Consider the following 19,675-nt stretch of genomic DNA (forward strand, 5'->3'; position numbering starts at 1 on the left):
TTGGGGGCCTGTTTTGAGGTCTGGATGTCAGATGGATATTACGAGTTGTAGTTGAGGAGTTATTAGTGGGTGATTTGGGGGAGCAGTTAAAGATCATTGGATGGAATACTATTCTAAGCAATAAAAGAAACAAACTCCTGATACATGCTACAACATGACTGAACCTCAAAAAATATGCTAAATGAAAAAACCCATATATTGCATTTATATGAAATGTCCAGAAAAGGCAAATCTATAGAGATCGAAATTAGATTAGTGGTTGCCTGGGACTGGGACTGGGAACAGGGATTAAATGTATTTGGGCATGAGGGATCTCATAAGAATGATGCAAATGCTCTAAAACTGGATAGTGGTGATTGTTGCACACTTTGGTAACTTTACTAAAATAATTGAATTGCATGCATAAAATGAGTGACTTTTATGATATGTAAATTGTGCCTCGATTAAGTTGTTTTAAAAAAAGATCATTGGAGGATGCTTTGTAATATGTTAGGGTCACTGAGGAATGATTTGGAGTGTGGGTAAGAGTCATTAGAGGGTTTGAAGTACACATCTTGGGCCATTGGTGTACAATTTGCAGGTTCAGTTGGGTAACTACAGAAAGAAAGTTAGCGATTATTTGGAGGTGTTGTTGAGGACTGTTGGAGAGTGTTTTGCGGCTGGAGTTTGGATCTGTGGAATGTGGTTTGGAGGTGGAGAGGATGTTGGAGGGTAGTTTTAAGCACAGTTGGGGAATCTCCCCTGGAGTAGTTGGCAGTATATGGGATAGTGATAGGGGCTGTTGGAAGGTTGTTTTGCTGGGTGTGGGGTTGGTCAGTGAAAGGTTTGGTGGGAGGGGGGCAGGTTCATAGAATATGGTTTGGAGTTAGAGCAGGTGACTGCTAGAATTGATTTGGGGTGCAAGTGGAGGCAACGCCAAAGGTAGCTGAGGATATTTGGGGTATTGTTGGGGGCTTTTGGATTGCCATTTGGGGATCAATAATGCATTGTTAGGAGGGTACATAGAGAATGGTTTAGGGTCAATGGGTGCATATTGGGGTTAGATGAAAAGTTATTTGGAAGGGCTCTTTGGAGGTTAATGGTTTCAGGGCTGATTGCAGATGGTTTAGGGAAACAACTTGGGGGTAGTGGAGGGTAACTTATTCGGACAGCTTGGTTGTCCATGGAAGACGGCTTGCGGGTACTGCTTGGGATCAATGGAAAATGTTTTGGGGATACAATGTGGGGGATGATGGAGTGTGGTTTGGGGTGCACTTGGGGCACAGAGGGTAGTTGGGGGAATTTTGGGGTGTGGTGACGGCTGATAGAAGGCAGTTTGGGGTACTGCTCGGATGTTCGTGGCGGGGTGATTTGGGGTGAGGGGCGCAAGTCTGATCACTGAGGGGGCGTGGTCTCGGTAAAGAAGAGCTCCTCGGCCTTCGAGAAAGCGTGTGCGCACGCGCTCTGAGCTGGTTCGCTCCTGGCGCTCCCAGGGCAGGGAAATCGAAGACCCGAACTGGCGCCTGCGCACTTGGTCTCCGCCGCTGCTGTGGTCTCGCGCCCCGCCCCCCGTCTCCCCCCGCCCCTCCAGGCTCGCGCTCAGCGGCGGAGGTGGCGGTGCCGCCTGGAGCGGACAGACCCGAGTTGAAGGTGGGGGGGGCCGGGGTCCACCTCCCGCCGCCGAGCGGGCGCCCCTCTTCCACCCTGCCTGTGCCCCCCGTCTGGCCCCCACGGCTAACAGTCGCGCGGCCGAACGCGGCCCACAGGCGGGGCGCGGAAGGGGAGTAGGCAAGAGCCCGGGGACGAGCCGGGGGCAGCGAGGGACGGGCGCGCCCACCACCCCTACCGGCCTGCATCGACCCCGCCTACGCCGCTGGGCGAGGACCCTCGGTGAGTAATGCCCGCCTGGGGTTGGAAGGGAGGAGACGGGGCGGGGTGAAGGCCCGGAAACGCCGACCAGGGATGTACCTGCGCGCGCACCCGCGACCTCTGACCCTGTGGTCTCCCTCTCGACCCCTGCCTGACCTGAGTACATCTTTCTTTAATCTCGGACCCCGGACCCCAGGACGTCTGGTCTGACCCCTAACCCAACCATATTCTGGCGTGATGTGATTCTCAAACCCCGTTTTGCACCCTCTAAATCCAGTCCTGACCCCAAACCCCGTACAGTTCTGTTCTTAGGATCCTTGACCTGACCCCAGATGCTTGCCTGACCCTGTTCTATCTCTGAAGCTCATCTTGCCTTGTCTTGAGCACCCGTTTCGGTCCTGTTTCTAAACTCTTGTCCAGTCCCTGAACCCCTTCCTATCCCCCTAACCCCAGTCTGATCCAGGTTGCCTTGATTCCTGACCTCTGACTTCTGTATTTTCTCCCCACCCTGTACTATCTCACCGGTCCCCCTCCTGATTCCTGAACTCCATCTTGGCTTACCAGCTTTAGACTGTCCCTCTTGTCGCCTGCCGTGCCCCTGCCCCTAACCTATGCTGTTTTCCCTTGTCTTCTGTCCCACCACTGTCCTTGTTCCTGTCTTCATTCTGTCCCGGTCTTTTCCTGTTCCTTACCTCCATCTTGAACCTGCCCTTTTCCCTATCCCCTTCTTTGACCGCTGTCTTGGCCTGTCCCCCGTCATGTCTCCTGACTACTGTTTTATACTGACCCTGTTCCCTGCCCTGCTCTTTTGTCCCCTACTGTCCCCTACTTTTTCTCTGGCCCTTGTCCTGAGCCTCACTCCATCCCATCCCCTGGCCAGTGTCCTGGCTCCTTCTCTGTCTTGCCTCCTGACCTCCATGCTGCAATGACTCTGATTCTGTTTTGTTCCCTGTACTCCTTCCTGTCTTGTCCCTTCATCCTGTCCCTACCCCAGGCCCCTGTTCTACCCTGTACCATGCCCCTCCATGCTGTTCAGATTTCCCTCCTTTGTAACACCCACTTTCCATCTCTGAGCCCAGAAGGAAAGGGGCCCCATTGTACCCTGCATTTGAACTTGGAGGTTCCCATGATCTCTGAAATTCATCCCAAATGCTTCTCTTAGCATGAACAAGAGCAAGCAGCCTTATGGGCCCTGCGCAGCAGAGGGAGTTTTCACATGTGATTCCCCCACCCCCCACCCCCACCCAGTGAGCTCACACAGGGCTTGCATTTCTCTCCCTGTCCCAGGAGGGCCTGGAACTGGTCCTATGCCCCCCACCCTCCCCAAGTGTGAAAGAACACCCTGAATTATTCAGTGAATCTCTGGGAGCCTGTGAGGTCCGGGTCATGTTTCCAGCCTTGCTAGGTTGGGGGCTGTCCATGTAAGAGTGGGGGACTCAGGGGTATGTGTGAAACTTCTAGGACATCTTACCCCTATCTGCTAGTCTTGGCACTAGGTGCAGTGATCCCTGTTTTCCTGGCCTGAAAAAAGTCCATTCTAGGCCAGAGGGTTCAGGGCTTGGTAGGGGTAGGAGTGGGGTGGGAGTTTATCCCCTTTCTCAGCAATAAGCAATACAAATCTTGGTGCTAAGTCCATCCCACCTCTGTGGGGCAGGTCTGTTGTTGGGGGGCTATCACTGTTAGAATCAGGCCCATCCAGTGGTGACAATAACAACCACAAGAAAAATAAGAAAAATACGGAGTTCTTTCACTATCTGAATCTCCTTGAGTTTGAGGACAGACAGGGAGAATTTGGATGGTGAGGAGGTAACATGTCATTCAATTATGTTTTGTTCCTGTGTTTCTCATTGAGAGTAGTGAGAGTTGGAATAACGAGATACCAGACCTATCTCATTTATCCAAAGCCTTTATCCAGACCTCTTCATAACAACACAAGCATCCCACACTGTCCCAGTATATTTGGTACCCAAGTTCTGAAAGGGAGAGTTTGGATAGTTCAGGCAGTGAAAGATATTAAGTTATTTGGGGGTATATTTTGTTTTTGCATTTTACAGAGTGAGTAGGGAGAGTTCAGATAATGAGGGATAATGGCTCTAACTCAAAAATGTATTCAAATCTATTCATTTCCCTGTGCTCCAGTGGCAAGAGTTGGGATTAATAAGGGTATCATGTTGTAGAAATGTACTTGGTTCCTGTATTTTGCCTGGTGAGTAAGGAAAGCTCAGAGAGTGACGGATATACCAGTCCTATCTCATAAATATATCCAAATCCATTCAGTTGCTGTATTTGGATAGTGAGAGTTTGGACAATTCTTCTGAATAGATTTGGTTCCTGTATTTTTGGTTTTGAGTAGGGAGGGGTTGGATAATGAGGGAAAACAGCTCTGTTTCAAGTATGTCTAGGCAGCAAGTAGGGAGGGTTTCAAGGCTGAGAGATGCCACCTTTGTCTGTCTGTCTGTCTCTTCCCCTCTGTGTGTGTGTGCGTGATTAATCCTGACTTTGGACTGAGAGGAGTACTTGTGATTATGTATGACAGCCAATACATACTGAGCACTCAGCTAGGGCCAGGCACTGTCCCAAGTGAGCTTTAAATGTCTTAGTTCATGTCACGCTCACCACCCTCCTGGGAGGCATATACTACCCCCATTTTATAGATGAGGACGTTGAGGTACAGAGAGGTTAAGTGATGTTTCCAAGCAGTCACACAGCCACTAAGCGGCAGAGCTGTGTTGAATCCCAGACCCACCACTTGTTAGCCCTACAGGAGGCCACAGGAGGCTCAGGTCCCCACTGGGGAGGGGCTTAGAGGTGGCCGTCCTCCAGGGTATTAAAAGTTGTGGACTAGGGCAGTGATGTGTGTGGGTGACTCTGCCCCACCTATCTGCCTGGCCCAAGAGGCCCGGTTACCTGCTGTTCCCTCCTTCCTCTTGAACCAGCCCACCTCTGCATGAGTTTGTGATTGTAGTTACTAACGGTCGTTAATAACGTGGTGTGAGTTTCCTTGCACTTTGAGATGTCTTCCAAAGTTACTTTGGCCTCTGTTGGCTCTGTTAGTACTGTTTACCAGTTTTACAGTTGAGGAAACCTCAGCCTTGAGACTCAGTTGACATTGCTGGCCAGATACCCTTTCCCTCTTGGCTCTAATTTTATAAACACCCCTCTTCCCAACGTCCTTGGTGTCCCTTAAGAGATGAGCGAGGCCATGGCTGAGAAGACACTCCCCACCAACCCCCAGCTGCCCACCTCGTGGCTGCTGCCTCCACCAGCCGCAGGCAGTGAGAGGAGGGAGAAGGAGGGTGATGAAAGGGGCCTTTGTGTCCCATGCAGGAAATCTCACACCCAGGAAGAAAGGTGGGCAGGGTGGCAGGAGGCCTCAATAGCACATACACTGGGCGTTGCTTGTACAGAGCAAGTTCCTCTCCAGGCTTGGCCCCCCTGCCAAGTGGTGAGGGAGCTTTCCTTACTCTGTGCTTTCGCATCATGTGTGGGCTGCCGGGGCCTGGGTTGGGCTCGGGCCCTGAGGTCACAGAGCAGATGGTCCCAAATGGAGCGCAGGATGTGTGGTGTGTGTTGGGGCCGGCCCAGAGCCCAGGTGGTGGTGTGGGGGAAGCAGGACCTCGTAGAGGCTCAGAGTCCTTCATTTCCTTGACTCTTGGCCAGAAATGTCCCAGGAGCATAGGGAGAGGACTGGGAGAGCCTCAGCCTGGATGTGAAGAAGCATGAGCCCCCGTGCCCACTCCTCCTGCCTTGCAGGGATTGCCTCTGTCAGCCTGCAACCCAGGACCCAGCCCCCCCGAATTCTGATTCTACCTGCTCTTATGCCTCTCTGGTCAGAATCGGGCCTCTTCACCTCTGCAAGCCCCAGCTTTCATCTCTACAAGCTGGCTATGAGGAGCTGGGGCCGTGCCACCCTCCCAGGTTTGTAGGGGTCAGGAGGGATTAAATCGCCTGTGTGTGTCTTCCGTTCGCTGAGATGATTTCTTCTGGAGCTGCAGAAGGTGGTAGGGTCTTGAGACATGTTCTCCTTAGAAAAGGTAACCTCATATGTTCCATCTTGGGGAACTTCTACCCCAGTGAGGGTAGGATTTGCCCTAAGACCTTCTCCCACCCCTTCCTTGCCCTGGGAGGAAAGGGTAGGGGCCTCAGAAATGTGATGAGTGTTGCCAAGAGACACACACCCAATGAACACCCAAGGCCTCCTGTGTGCCTAACAACTCCCCAGACCTCCATCCCTCAGCCCCCAAGTAGTTCCCTTGGGTGGCCAGGGTCTGATCTGGGCGCTTGGGCAGCACCAGAGGCAGCCGCTGCTCCCATGACCCTTAGCCCTTCTTCGTCTGTCCTCTTCTAGGTGTCTGGCAGGGAGGGGGGAGGTCAGGCTCTCTTCTTGGCCTTGCTGGACACCCTGAGGGGACCAGGCCCCAAGACTGCCCCTAAGGGTGGCCTGAGCCCTGGTGGCAGGCAGGCAAGGGTTAAAAGGTATGGGCCGGCCCAGTCCCTGGCCAGGTAGGCTGGGCCATCGCCTAGTGGGAGGCGGCCTAGGCATCCGCCACTGTGCTCACCCCTGCTCACTGCCACTATCAGCCGGAGCAGGGCCTTGTCGAGACGACTATTTTTTTTTTTTTGAGGTACCTGAGGCCACTCCACAGCACCTCTCTGGCATTGGTGAGCACCTGGGAACAGTGGGCCCAGGGCGAGGGGTGTGGGGAGAGCAGTATGGGGTGTACTGAAGTTCCCTGTAGGAGAGACCCAGGTCTGTGCGAGAGGCACGGCAAGGAAGGAGGGCCTGAGTAGAGGGGCGAAGCCCAAAATGTCCAGTTTCCTTTCCTGGCACGAGGCCGATCCCTTGCCGGAAGTGGACAAGGGGAAGGGATGGGGGAGAAGAGAAGCCAGAGTCCTCCTTCTCCACTCCCCTACTTCCTCTCCCCCTTTCTCCCCTGCAGGGGTACCTCATGCCCTCCTTCAACCCGGGGCCCAGCCCCCTAGGAAAGCCCCCCATACTGGGCTCTTGAGAAACTACATCCGGCACCTGCCTGCCCCCCATCTGTTCCCCTGGAGTGGGGACGGAGGGGCTCTAGGGCAGTGTGGGGAACAGTGCCAGACACTGGGAGTTTGTATTTGCTCTGAAGGTGGCAAGATGTGGAAATGGGGGTCCACTGAGGTGTTGGGGTGCCACCCAGGTGAGGTGTCTCGGTTGTAAACAGTCATTACAGCCAGGAATTTCTTTCTGGGCTGTGGTGTCAGAAGGGCAGACCTGAAAAACCTGCTGGGCCCGCCTCTGGGTGTGGGGGGGTGCCCTCTGCAGCTCTCTTGCTGCAGCCCATCCTGGGACAGGACGGGGACACAGGGTCACCGGTGGGGAGACCCATGGGCTGGTGTAGGGGTGCATTGTGGAGGGGACTGCTGGGATCCCCCTTCTCACCATCTTTGGGTGGGGACCGGGTGGCCCCAGGCCCCCAGGCAAATGTGCAGAGGGTAGGCGAGCAGAGGCAGAGGCTTAAGAGCGGGTGTGGGGGTGTGGGGCGTTGACCCTGTGTCTAGCCTGCCCGATGACCCCATGACTCAGGCCCTAGCTATGTCCCCGAGGTCAGGCTGACAGGGTGGAGTCGGGGTTCCTGTCTGGACCCCATGTGGACTTCCAGGATGCCATGAGCTCCCAGGGAAGGAAGGCTCAGAGCAGCCTAGTGTGGGATGTGGGACTGATCCTGGTGAATGGGCCCATTGGGGAGGAGTTGAGGTTCCTGTCGGGGTGGAGGAAGGTTTAGGGGGGCCCTGGGAGAGTTCCTCAAACCCAGATTGGGGCTGGGGAAGAAAGAACCCCAGGAGCTGAGGGTCAGAGGAGGCTAAGCTAGGACCTCAAGGAAACCCTGCCATGCTGGGCAGTGTCAGCTCTTGGAGGGTGGGCATGTGAGCCCCTCTGCCGAGCACATGCTGTTGCCTGCATGTTCAGAAGGGCTTTAGGGATGGACCCTGCCCCTGATGTTGGGGACAGGGAACCCCTGCCTTGTGGGAAGGCTACAGACCCAATGGGGCAAGTGGGAGGACTGCTGATACCAGTGGTACCCTGTTAATAGCTTGGCCACATCCCCCAATATACAGATGGGGAAGGGGCTTGAACTCACGCTACCTCAGCTGCCTAGGTCTTCTCCACACCTGGCCACCATGTCATGACAAGCCGGGGATTTCGAGGTTGGTGGGGATGGGACCTCTGTGGCCTCATGAGATCCTCCCAATCGCCTGCCACCGAGGTCAGGCCAGGTGGTGGGAGGTGATGTCACCTGGCTTCCCAGCTGGGGACTGAGCAGGATGTGGGAGGGAAGGAGCAAACTCCAGAGGAAGGGACGAGGGCAGGACTGGCGGCCAGCCAAAGCAGGCTCCACCGCCAGCCAGGGCGTCTGGGGGCAGAGAAGGAGGCAGGAGGCAGTCAGCTTGTTATCTGCAACTGCGGACTTTGCCGTTTTCAGTCCCAGTAGGGTGACTTCCCCTTGCTGGATGCAGGACACGCTAGGGTGCGGGGAGGGACCGGAGGGGTCCTGAGGCCAGGAGAACACTCTCCCTGCCACACCAGGGACGCAGGATGGTGTTAGGACAAGTAGTGACCCACAGACCACAGTCATTCTTTTGTTCACCCAGCAGACATTCACTGAGCACTTGCTGTGTACACAGAAGTGTTCCGCGTGCCAGAGAAAAAGACTGATGAGAAAAGGACAGATACGTTTTCTGGCCTCCTAAATGTACAAGAGAGGCACAGTCTCTTGTTGGACAGCAGTTGTGAGGGGACATAATGCAGGGACCCACCTCTGGAAGTGACATCGAAGTCCCAGGGTGTGAGTGAGCGCCAGGGGCTGGAGTGGTGAGACGTGAAGAGAGGGCCCTGGACAGCAGCCACAGCTTGTGCAAAGTCTGGAGGCCTGCTGAGCTGTGAGCTTATGAGGAATTGGTGGGGTTCAGCACCTCTAGTAAGGGAGAGTGTTGGACCCTCAGCTGTGGGCAGGTGATTTCCTTTCTCTGTGTCTTACTCTCTTCGTCTCTAAAATGGGGTTATAATAATCACAGAACTGGCATCATAGGGTGGTTGTGAAGATTAAACGTGGCATAGGAGTTACCTATTCCAGTAGTTACCTATACCTTAATAAATGCCCACCGTTCTTATCGTTGGTTGAATCCATGCCATTCATTTTCCCTTCCTAGGCAAGACTGCTGACTGTGGCCCATGGGCCTCTGAGGAGGCGTTGTAAGTCCGCCCGGCTCCCCACTTGCTGTGCTCCCACTCAATGGGAAGGGAACCAAGGTACCAGGGCCTTGACATTGACACAGATTCTGAGAGGGCAGACCAAGCAGGTGGGTGGGGCCAGGGTACCCCTCATTTGCAGCTGGGGTGTGGGAACCTGGGTCTGGGTGGAGATTGGGGGATCAGGGGATGTGCTTCCTCAGTGGCTCCCGTGCATCACTGCCAGGCCTTGCCCAGCCATCAGCCACGGCCTCTTGACAGCACCAGGATGGAAGTCAAAGGTCAGCTGATCAGCTCTCCCACCTTCAATGCCTCAGGTCGGTGTTGGGTTCCCTCTCCTGCTGCCTCCTCCCCAGCTCTGAGTCACCTCCTGTCCGCTTGGGAAGGGTTGGTCCCTGGCCCCACCGCTGCTCCAGGTTGCCCCAGTTGTGCCCCTGATCTTTGTTCCCTCTGTGTCCAGCTGCCCTGTTTGGAGAGGCTGCCCCCCAAGTGAAGTCAGAGCGGCTCCGGGGGCTGCTTGACCGGCAGCGGGCCCTGCAGGAGGCCCTGAGTCTGAAACTTCAGGAGCTACGAAAAGTGTGTCTCCAGGAGGCGGTGAGGGCCTGATCCTAAGGGTGTTGGTGTTGGGGTGAGGAGCCGGGGCGAGGTAGGCAATCAGGTGGTGATCACTGAGCCACTTGTCTGAGCTGTAGATTCTCCAAAGCTCAGCTCAGATGTCTTAGAATCAACAAAATATGGTAATATTTTACCACAACCCCCTGTCAATAATTTAGAATCCAAAAAACCTCAAAAAAACAAACAAACAAAAAACCCTCACATAAGTTATTTCCAAAACTTGGCAGTGAAACCTGATCTGAACTGACATAAGGTGATTTATAGTTTCGCTTTACCCCTCTTGCTGTGACTGTCCACACAGTTTGCCAGAAATAATAATGCAGTTCAGAGCATGCAGCCCAGGCCTCAAAGAGTGTCATATAATATGTAGTATAAAGATGGTGTCACCTGTATGAAAAATGAAGAAATTCCGGATTCCGAAGCAGGTCTCCCTGCTTCCCATGCCCACTGCCCCAGGGATTTGGGCCAACGAGGGGCTGAGAGTCTGTTCCATACACCCGCCCAGTGGAGTACTGGGAGGAGGAAGAGAACAGGTGTGGATGCCGAGTAGGGCTGGGGTCCTAGTAGGACTTCTGTAGATTCAGGCTGCTTTGCCACATCCTCCCCAACTAATCCTGTAGTCTCTGACATATGCCTTCGTCCACCCAGGAGCTGACTGGCCAACTGCCCCCAGAGTGCCCACTGGAGCCTGGGGAACGGCCCCAGTTGGTCCGCCGGCGGCCCCCTGCAGCCCGAGCCTACCCTCCACCACACACCAACCCAGCACACCACTCCTTGTGTCCCGCTGAGGTGAGCAGATGGGCACACAGAGCAAGATGGGGGTGGGACAGGTACAGGGGAGGAGGAGCCGGGAGGAAGCAGAGGGCAGGCTGTGTCCAGGGGAAGGAGAGGCTAAGGGAAAAAGGCACCGAGCTTGAGGGAGATGGGTTCCAGGACTGAGAGAGAGGATGCTGGTCCCTAACTGTCAGGATCGGCTTTTCACCCTTGCTCCCCCACCCCCCACCCCAAGATGCATAGGCTCAGCCCGAATCAACCCAGGCCCTGCCTCCAGTGCATCCTGGCTTTGCCACCACCTGCTTCCTATGCTTGACCATTTCTAACATTTTGGTCCCACTCGGGTGGGCCCCGCAGGAGCTGGCGCTTGAGGCCCTGGAGCGCGAGGTGTCAGTGCAGCAGCAGATTACGGCAGCTGCCCGCCGCCTGGCCTTGGCCCCCGAGCTGAATGCCGAGCAGCGCCGGCGTCGGCGCCAGGTCCAGGCAGATGCGCTGCGGAGGCTGCATGAGCTGGAGGAGCAGCTCGGGGATGTCCGGGCCCGCCTGGGCCTCCCGGTGCTCCCGCCGCTCCAGCCCCTGCCACTGTCCACCGGCGCAGTTATCACTGCCCAGGGAGTCTGCCTGGGCACACGCCTCACTCAGCTCAGCCAAGGTGAGCCAGGCCCTGTCACCCCACCAGTGAAAGCCGGAGGGTGGGCATGGTAGGGGTGGGGTGTGTGAGCAGCCAGTGAAAAGTGGGAGGGAGGTGGAACTTAAGGAATTATGATTAACTGACTCTCGGGCAAGGGTGGGGCCACTGGGAATAGGCATCAGGGAAGTGAGAGATCAAGCCCCTGGTGATCTTAGATTTAGATAAAGGTGGATTCTTGGGAAGCAAAGGGGGTGGGGAGGAGACTGCCCAGTGGTGTAAGGGGATGGCACCCAGGCTTTGTATTGATAGGCCCGGTTCTCCCCCTTCTCACCTGTAGAGGACGTAGTTCTGCACTCAGAGAGCAGCTCCCTCTCAGAGTCTGGGGCCAGCCATGATAACGGTGAGGACCTGTCTCTCCCAAATCTGCCCATCCTTTGATGCTCAGCCCTCACCTTCCCTCTTCAGCTCTTTTGAGCCATGCCCCATCCTCCTGTGGAACCCCCATCTTCTTTGCTTCACCCTATCCTGCCCCATCAGCCCCAGTTCTCACCTCATCCTTCAGCTCCTCCTCAGCCTGTCCCGCCCTCTGCCCCCCACCCCCCGCCTCCCTAGTCCCCACCCTTTGCTTTGCCTGCAACCCTTCGGGTACCCTCTCATTGACTTCTCCCCTACTTTCTCCATTCCACCCAGAGGAGCCCCGTGGCTGCTTCCCTCTGGCTGAGCGCCCCTCACCACCCAAAGCCTGGGACCAGCTGCGGGCAGTATCTGGGGGCAGCCCTGAGCGGCGAACCCCATGGAAAGCACCCCCGTCGGATCTTTATGGGGATCTGAAGAGCCGGCGGAACTCTGTGGCCAGCCCCACCAGGTGAGGGTGAGCCCCTGCCCTCCTTCCCCAGGAGCCAGGAGTGGAGCCTAAGCCTGGGCTGGCAGGGGGGCCCACTGGTGGTTACAGTCTCTAACCTGGACCCCCACCTGGGCCTGCCCGTCTCTGTCTAGCCCCACACGCTCGCTGCCCAGGAGTGCCTCCAGTTTTGAGGGGCGAAGTGTGCCTGCCACCCCTGTCCTCACCCGGGGCGCTGGCCCCCAGCTCTGCAAGTAAGTGGACTCTGAGGGTGAGTTTGAGGACCAGAGGAGGGAACTAGTAGCTCTAACTGGGGGTGTCAGGGAGAGCATTATCAAAGGGTGTGGGGCATGAGAGCCTGAGCTTTGAGTCTATCAGTTTTGTTCTGATTTTCTTTGTAGCTTGTATGAAAAAGCAAGAATTTTATTTCTGTTTCAGAGCTTTTGTTCATAATGCATCTTATTGCATGCTAAAGAAACAGAAGTAAAAGATTTTTTGGAATATGCAATATATGTATATGTGTGATATCACATTATAAATAAAAAATTTTAATTGACCAAAAAAGAAAAGAAAAGAAAGGCTGGGCTTTGAAAGGTGAATAGGAGCTGTCTTGGTAGAGAAGAAGGGAAGGGGGTATGGATTTTGGGGAGAAGCACCAAAGTTTGAGTCTGGGCTTTTCTGTGCACTTTGGCAAGTCATCTCCCTTCTCTGAATCTTTGTCTCCTCATTTGTGAAATGAGCATCATAATATTTGGGGAAGACACTGTAGGTGTAGTAAGTTCTGGTTAACGTGTACTGAGTACCTACCATCTGCTAGGAGTCAGTGCTTTCCTTGGTATCGGACTTATTTAATTATCACAAGATCCCGATGAGGAAGGTGCTATTGTTATTCCCATTTTAGAGATGAGGAAACTGAGGCACAGAGAGGTTAAGTAACATGTTAGTAAACTGAAGACCTGGTGTTTGAACCCAGGTTTGACTCAAGAGTCCGTGCTTTTAACCACTGTACTCTACCACTGCTTAAACAGATAACGTACCTCCTTTTTCCAGGCCGTGAATACAACAAAGTCCCCATCCCTGTGGCACTTGCATTCTGTGAATAGAGGCTATTGGGATGATAGTTTGGGGTGGTTCATACCCATGATGGGACAGAGAGTTCCAGAAGGGTCTTGAATTCCTGGCCTCATCGTGGAGCAGGCAGGGAGCCCGAAGAAGCACCTTAGCAGGGGATGAGGGGTCAGATGTGTTAGGAAGAGCCCTCTGCCCTCCCCTGCTAGCATTTCCTCTCCAGCCCTAAGCACACTTCCATCTCTCTTGGAGTCCCAGGCACCCCCATTTTCAACCCCTCTGCCCCCTAGTCCAGGGCAGAACCTCTGCCGCCCTTTACATACCACTCCCCAACACCTTTATACACACAGCTTCTAATCCTGGGCCCATTTGGAGGTGTGGAAGTGAAGGCTCAGAAAGAGGCAGGGTAGGGAGGGCACTTATCCCATCTGCCTGATATTTCTGACCTGTCTCCTTTCACCCCCACCTCTGTGCCCCCAGACCCGAAGGCCTCCATTCTCGCCAGTGGTCCGGCAGCCAGGACTCCCAGATGGGCTTCCCCCGGGCTGACCCTGTCTCCGACCGCGCCTCCCTCTTCGCTGCTCGCACCCGCCGCAGCAATAGCTCCGAGGCCCTGCTGGTGGACCGGGCGGCTGGTGGGGGAGCTGGCTCCCCACCTGCGCCTCTGGTGCCCCCTGCCGCTGGGCCCCCGGTCTGCAAGAGCAGTGAGGTGCTGTACGAGCGCCCGCAACCCACCCCTGCCTTCTCCTCCCGTACAGCTGGCCCCCCAGACCCTCCCCGGGCTGCCCGGCCTAGCTCAGCCGCCCCCGCCTCTCGCGGGGCCCCCCGCCTCCCACCTGTGTGCGGGGACTTCCTCTTGGACTATTCCCTGGACCGGGGCCTGCCCCGCGGTGGCGGCGGGACCGGCTGGGGGGAGCTGCTGCCCACAGCCGAGGTCCCAGGACCCCTCTCCCGCCGGGATGGGCTCCTCGCCATGCTCCCAGGCCCACCACCTGTGTACGCAGCTGACGGCAGCAGCCCCCTTCTCCGCAGCAAGGACCCCCACAGCCGTGCCGCCCGCACCAAGCCCTGTGGCCTGCCCCTGGAGGCTGCCGAGGGTCCGGAGGTGCATCCCAACCCCCTGCTGTGGATGCCCCCTCCCGCCCGTCTTCCCCCGGCTGCTGAGCGCAGCGGCCACAAGAACCTGGCCCTGGAGGGGCTGCGGGACTGGTACATCCGGAACTCGGGACTGGCCGCGGGGCCCCAGCGCCGGCCTGTGCTCCCCGCCATGGGCCCGCAGCACCCACCCTTCCTCCATGCTCGCTGCTATGAGGTGGGCCAGGCGCTGTACGGGGCCCCCAGCCAGGCGCCGCTCCCACACTCAAGGAGTTTCACGGCGCCCCCTGTCTCCGGCAGGTATGGGGGGTGCTTTTACTGACGGGTAGGGGTCTCTTGAGGCAGTTAGTCAAGGTGTCCAGGCCACGGGGGCCGCTGGTCATGATCGCAAATGACATGGACCACAGGAGAACTAGCCGCAGCCTTGGCCTGGGGACACGGGGCCCTGCCTGACCCGCATTAGTCCGTGGGGTCTCCGCGGAGGGGTGTCTTGGGCCCTGGTAGGAGCAGTTCTTCACCACGCTATGTTAGGATTTTAGCATTTGAACAACCAGTGCATGTCAGCTGAAAATGAGCCTTGAAACCAGGGTGCTGGGAGGAAGGGACGTCCTATGGCCCTCGCCTGTCTCTTCCTACTTTCACCGTGTCCCCTGCTCGTGAGCCTAAAGGTGCTGTCCTGTGCCTGCCTCCACCTCTTTAACGAGCCTCTTTTCCTCTCTCTTTCTGTGTCTTGTCCGTCTTTTCCTCTCTCCTCTGTCTTCCTACCCTGTCCTCCGGATTCCTGCTACCCCTTCCAAAGATACTACGCGGACTTCCTGTACCCCCCGGAGCTGAGCGCTCGTTTAAGTGACCTGACGCTAGAGGGGGAGCAGTCCTCTGGTTCTGACCCCCAGACCCCGGGGACACTGGTCTGACCCCTTCTGAAATGCCCCTTCTTGGCCTGGGCATGACTCCAGTCTGGGGAGCACACAGCTGACCTCGCTGAGCCCTGGGGTGTGGTTGCTCTTGGTCCTGGGGGGCACCAACCTGATCTTCCAAGGTCCCTGGCTCCCCATGGGCCCACGAAGGTGTCTGACACCCTGCCTCTCCTCTTGTACTGTTCTGGGGACTGGGGGTCCTCAGCCAGCTTAAAAGAGGGGATGATGTCATGGGGACTCCAAGCCCCTTCCTCCATTTCTGTTTACAGTTGTGATTTAGGTATTCACTGTCTTCCCCCAACACTAGACGTTTTATAAAAAGAGAAACTGTGATCTCGTCCTGGTTGGGTTCATTCCTGTCCCCGTGCCCAGCCTGTTCCATTCAGGAACCCTCTCCACAAAATGGACCATATAGGGTCTCGGGGCCATTTGGGGCAGCCAGGAGACTCTGGTGTGAACAGAACTTCCTGCCACCCCTTACCGGGGCAGTTTTTCTTGGGGAGGTGGGCTCTCTGCCCACATTTGATAGGACTGAAGTCTGGTGGTGGGGGACTTGGATTCATTTCGCCACCCCCCAGGGGTGCCTGCAGGAACCCCAGTCCCTGTCTGCCTGTCTGTGCCCACTGCCTCTGCCTGGCCCAGCCTTTAGCGGCAGCCTCTGCCCCAACTACCCCCAATCTGCAGGAGGGCCAACAGGCAGAGCCGCTGGGTGTGTTGTGTCCTGGGATGCTGCGGTGGTGGAACTTGGCATCTGGTAGATGCCAATGAAATCCTCAGGTGACGTCTGGCCACAGGCTACGTCACGTCTTCCTTGGTTTTCCTTCCACCCACCACTTTTTAAACAAATCCACACAAGCTGTGTTTTCTATGATACCTGTCTGTGACTTTCTGGAGCTGGGGGTTCCCCTACCCCCTTTACCTGGTGTTAAACTTTTCTTTTTGTACCAATGGATCTGGGCCCAAGACACTACCCACACTGGAAGGGGATTTCTATAATAAATGTGTAAACTGAACCCATGCATTGCTTCCCTATCTGCTTTGCCTTGGGGGCCCACATCTTCAGCTAAGACCAATGTATTTTTATCAGAAAAAAAAATACATAGCACCGTGGAACCAGCCTGTGATAATGTCATCCACTTTGGTTTTACTTGCTTTGTGATGTGAGGCAACTTCTTTGCCTGTGCTGATTTCCTAGCCAACTCTCAACAAGCGTCCTTAGTAATACGAATGATGACAGGAAACGCTAAGTGCCTTTAACTACCTTGTATGTTAATGCTGCCCTAAAGGTAACAGTCAAGACAAGAACTGGGGAGGGGGTGTGGTTTAATAGCTCAGTGGTAGGACATGTGATCTGCATGCATGAGGTCCTAGGTTCAATCCCCAGTACCGCCATTAAAAAAAAAAAAAAGGAACTGAGTTCAGCCCACAGATTTAACAGAGTCAGAAAGTCTAGCAGAACTGAAAAGCAGGTCACTTCTGGCCATTGAAACAGACTTTACCCAGGAGGCCCAAATTGGCATTGAGCAATGCAACAGCCTTTATTGTTGCAGCAACACTGATAATATTTGCTCCATTCCTGGTCAGGGCTACCCCCACCCCACCCCATTCCCACCCCTTGGTCCTTGCCACTGTGGAACTTTGTGGCGGGAGGAGTGGCAGAATCCCTAAGAGCTGGAAGAAGGCAAGTGGGACTGGTGAGTGTTGGGGTTAACTGGGACCAAGGGTCCAACAGGATCAGGATACTTGAATTCTCTACCCAGATGGGGACTGGGAACACTTGGATCCTGGGTTCAAGATTTGGCAATGCCTTGACCTGGGTTCAAAGCTGGGGTGGGGTCTAGAAAAGCCTTGGTCCAGGGTTCAATATTTGAGAATGCCTTGGTCCCAGTCCCCAGCTTTGGGGCTGAGCACGGGAGACAGGTGGGTCCCAGACTGGAGTCAGGGGAGTGTTTCTGGGTGCAGAGTTTGAGGTTGGCCTCAATGCTCTGGTCTCTAAGCCCCAGTTTTAGGCTGGATGTGTCTCTGGGTCCCAAGTTAAGGGCTGGAAAGACTGGTTCCCTAAGATGGGGGGCTGGGTATGAGGGGAATATCCCAGTCTGGGACCTGGGGGAAGGGCTGCGAAAGGTCTCTGGGTCCTGGATGCGGGCCGGGGTGGGGGGTGGCATTCTCCATGTCTTGGGTACAGATCCTAGGCCTCTAGGATCCAGCCTCCTGCTCTTGTCCCAGCGCCTCCAGTAGCAGCCCCATTGGCGTTCGCTTGAGACCAATGCTCTCGATCTTGTTCTCAATCTTGTTCTTGAGGTTGCGCAGGCGCAGTGATGCGTGCACCAGGATCACTGTGGGCAATACGAGAGGTGTGGGGTCAGTGGGAATGGAACATCAGCCTTTAGCTAACCGGGGCCCACAGAAGGGAACTGGAGTCAGTGGCTAGGACGCCTCTGAATCCTAAAAGTGACGGAGGAATGCGCTTCGCAACAGGGGCGTGGCTGTGAGGTGTCGCACGGTAACGGGGACGTGGCCAGTGGAAGGCACTTCAGACCAGCCGTGACGCCCAGAAAGGCGGTAGTAAAGAGGGGCGTTCCCAGAGGGGAGGAGGGAGCAAAGCCAAGGAAGGCTCTTTGTAAAGAAGGTGAGGCCACGCCCGCCGGGTGTCCTAGCCCCTTCTCAGCGCAGGAATCAGAGTAGGGCGGGCCTGGCGCCGAGCGCAATTGTTGGCCGTTTTCCCGGCTATCTCAGGGTGTGGAGACTCACGAAGCACTGGCCCGGCGATGCTGAGGAGGAAGGTGCAAGCGCCGCCCACGGCCCAGAGAACGAGGAGGCCGACAGCAAGCACTGCGGCCAGGCAGGCGGCTGGGTGGCTGCGACGGCAGCGGCGCACGGCTGCGCGAGTCTCAGCCGCCCACACCAGCACGCCAAGTGCCACCGCCACCACCAGTGCGCTTAGGAGGGTGTGCAGCGGGCGCATGTACCTGCGGGGACAATGGAACTAAGCTAGCCGGGCAGGCGGGAAGAGGGCCGCCCGGCCTCCAAGCCTCCCAGACCACCGTCCACCGATCCCGGGCCCCAAGAGCTTTGGTTCCCCACACTTAACCCCACGCCCGCTCCGGATCCTCCAACCGGGCAAATACTCCCGCCAGCCCTGTCTCTAACGGGTCCACCCTCCAGGACCTCCAATTCCTAGGCGCTCTGGGCTCCCCTCTGCAGACCCTCATTTCTTTGTCAATCTTGCAGTCCCATCTTCCTGAAATCTCCTGCTTCAGGCCCTCTCATCCGCTAGGCCCCTGGGCTCCCAGTCTTCCCTGCTCTTTCCTTCTGACCATACCCCCACAGGGCCCATTCCAGCCCGCCTCCCTCATCCCAACCTTCCCCCAAACCCACCCTTTACAGAGGCCAGGCCCTTGAAAATTCCTCTTCCAGGCCTTCCATCTCCATACATTTCCCTCTCCCCAGGCCCAGTCATAAGACCCCTTTTCCAGACTTCCTCCCCTTCAAATTCCCCCTCCAGGTTCCCATTTCCCAATAGAATCTAACCTCCATTGCTAGAACCCTTTCCAGGCTTTCAGTCTCACTCTTATCTTCCAATCCTGCCCAAGTCCCTCCTCCACGTTCTCCATCTCTCCCTGGTCTCAGGATTTCCATCCCGGGGTCCTCCCTCTTGGCTCAAGTTCCCCAACATGTACCTGTTCCTAGAGCATTCCAATTATAGCCAGGCTCCTCTCTAAGCCCCGATCCTCCACAAGTCCACCCTTCAACTTGACCACGTCCCTGTCCCTGCCCTAAATCCTCCAGGGCCTCCTTAATCTGGCCCCATCACCCCTCAGGCACACTCATGTCCCACTTTCTGGCCCTCCCTATCTTCAAGTCCACCTCCCAGCGCAGTTTCCCCTTCAGTTCCACCCTCTTCTCCATTCTCCCCCGGTCTTCCCTCCAGACCCTCTATCCCCATCAGCCCCCCTCAGCTAGGCTCTATCCCGCCCCAGTCCCTTCTTATAAACAGGTTCCACTTCCTTCAAGTTCTCCCTCCCATGACCCTTAGATTTTCCATCCCTACCGAATTCGCCCTTCCAGGCTTAGCATCCCCCTCAAAATCCAGCAGGCGTCCCCGGCCAACTGGCGCCTCCCTCCCTCCCTCCCTCACCCGGCCAGAGCGAGACCGAGGCCGAAGCAGATAAGGTAGTTGGTTTGGTAGTAGAGGAGGTTGTTGATGACGCGGTGGCACCATCGCTGCGGGTCGCAGGGATCCGGGGCCGCCAGCCGCGCCGACCCCAGAATGAAGTCGTCCAAGGCGCGTAACGGTGGCAGCCGCACCTCCGACATCCTGCCGGTCGATGTAGCTGGACCAGCCAGAGGAGCGGAGGGACTACAACACCCGTTCCACCCTGCGCCACCGCGGAGCACACCGGGAAGTGGAGTTTGAGCTGTGCCACCGCTATCCCAGGGACCTAGTGGACTGCGCAGGTGCAACAATGCACATGACCGGAAATACAGTGCAAACACCACGCCGGAACTGTAAAGTAGCAGGGGCTGCCGGGAAATTACGTCTTCGCCGCGAGGCGAGGCGTTCCCATCCACCCCCAGACGGGGGCGCCACAGGGCACGGTTCTGGGCGGTGCTGGCGGCTCAAGCACACTGTAGCCACACATTAAAGGACATGCAGA

At 56.1% G+C, this 19,675-nt stretch overlaps 2 protein-coding genes across 11 annotated transcripts; one reads left to right on the forward strand and one right to left on the reverse strand.

Annotated features, from left to right (window-relative positions):
* The first annotated feature begins 1,546 nt into the window (after window positions 1-1,546).
* Window positions 1,547-16,035, forward strand: CCDC120 (coiled-coil domain containing 120). Of its 10 annotated transcripts, none has more exons than XM_032474812.1 (11): window positions 1,547-1,869; window positions 6,474-6,510; window positions 9,037-9,136; window positions 9,303-9,393; window positions 9,537-9,670; window positions 10,340-10,480; window positions 10,823-11,117; window positions 11,434-11,496; window positions 11,787-11,961; window positions 12,093-12,191; window positions 13,486-16,035. In XM_032474812.1, the coding sequence occupies exons 4-11, from the start codon at window positions 9,345-9,347 to the stop codon at window positions 14,420-14,422; spliced, it is 1,893 nt and encodes a 630-aa protein (XP_032330703.1). In that variant the 5' UTR covers window positions 1,547-1,869; window positions 6,474-6,510; window positions 9,037-9,136; window positions 9,303-9,344; the 3' UTR covers window positions 14,423-16,035. The 10 variants fall into 10 exon arrangements, with proteins under 10 accessions (XP_032330703.1, XP_032330705.1, XP_032330702.1 ...); XM_032474814.1 differs by having other exon boundaries at window positions 9,037-9,079; XM_032474818.1 differs by having other exon boundaries at window positions 1,733-1,869; window positions 9,037-9,186.
* A 495-nt stretch (window positions 16,036-16,530) lies between these two features.
* Window positions 16,531-19,670, reverse strand: PRAF2 (PRA1 domain family member 2). The gene is made up of 3 exons (XM_032474839.1): window positions 19,156-19,670; window positions 17,769-17,986; window positions 16,531-17,353 (listed from the first exon to the last, which is right to left on the reverse strand). The coding sequence occupies exons 1-3, from the start codon at window positions 19,332-19,334 to the stop codon at window positions 17,214-17,216; spliced, it is 537 nt and encodes a 178-aa protein (XP_032330730.1). The 5' UTR covers window positions 19,335-19,670; the 3' UTR covers window positions 16,531-17,213.
* Between the last annotated feature and the right edge of the window lie 5 nt (window positions 19,671-19,675).

Source organism: Camelus ferus, chromosome X (genome assembly GCF_009834535.1).
Source record: "Camelus ferus isolate YT-003-E chromosome X, BCGSAC_Cfer_1.0, whole genome shotgun sequence".
Lineage (NCBI taxonomy): Eukaryota > Metazoa > Chordata > Mammalia > Artiodactyla > Camelidae > Camelus > Camelus ferus.

Bases quoted from the DNA above. Each gene is read 5' to 3' on its own strand.
- CCDC120 (XM_032474820.1), top strand. From the start codon at position 9,345: ATGGAAGTCAAAGGTCAGCTGATCAGCTCTCCCACCTTCAATGCCTCA. The intron at 9,671-10,339 runs GTGAGGGCCTGA...TCGTCCACCCAG, and splicing joins AAGTGTGTCTCCAGGAGGCG to GAGCTGACTGGCCAACTGCC. The intron at 12,192-13,485 runs GTAAGTGGACTC...CTGTGCCCCCAG, and splicing joins GCTGGCCCCCAGCTCTGCAA to ACCCGAAGGCCTCCATTCTC.
- PRAF2 (XM_032474839.1), bottom strand. From the start codon at position 19,334: ATGTCGGAGGTGCGGCTGCCACCGTTACGCGCCTTGGACGACTTCATT. The intron at 17,987-19,155 runs GTGAGGGAGGGA...TTGTCCCCGCAG, and splicing joins CTCGGTCTCGCTCTGGCCGG to GTACATGCGCCCGCTGCACA. The intron at 17,354-17,768 runs GTGAGTCTCCAC...TATTGCCCACAG, and splicing joins CATCGCCGGGCCAGTGCTTC to TGATCCTGGTGCACGCATCA.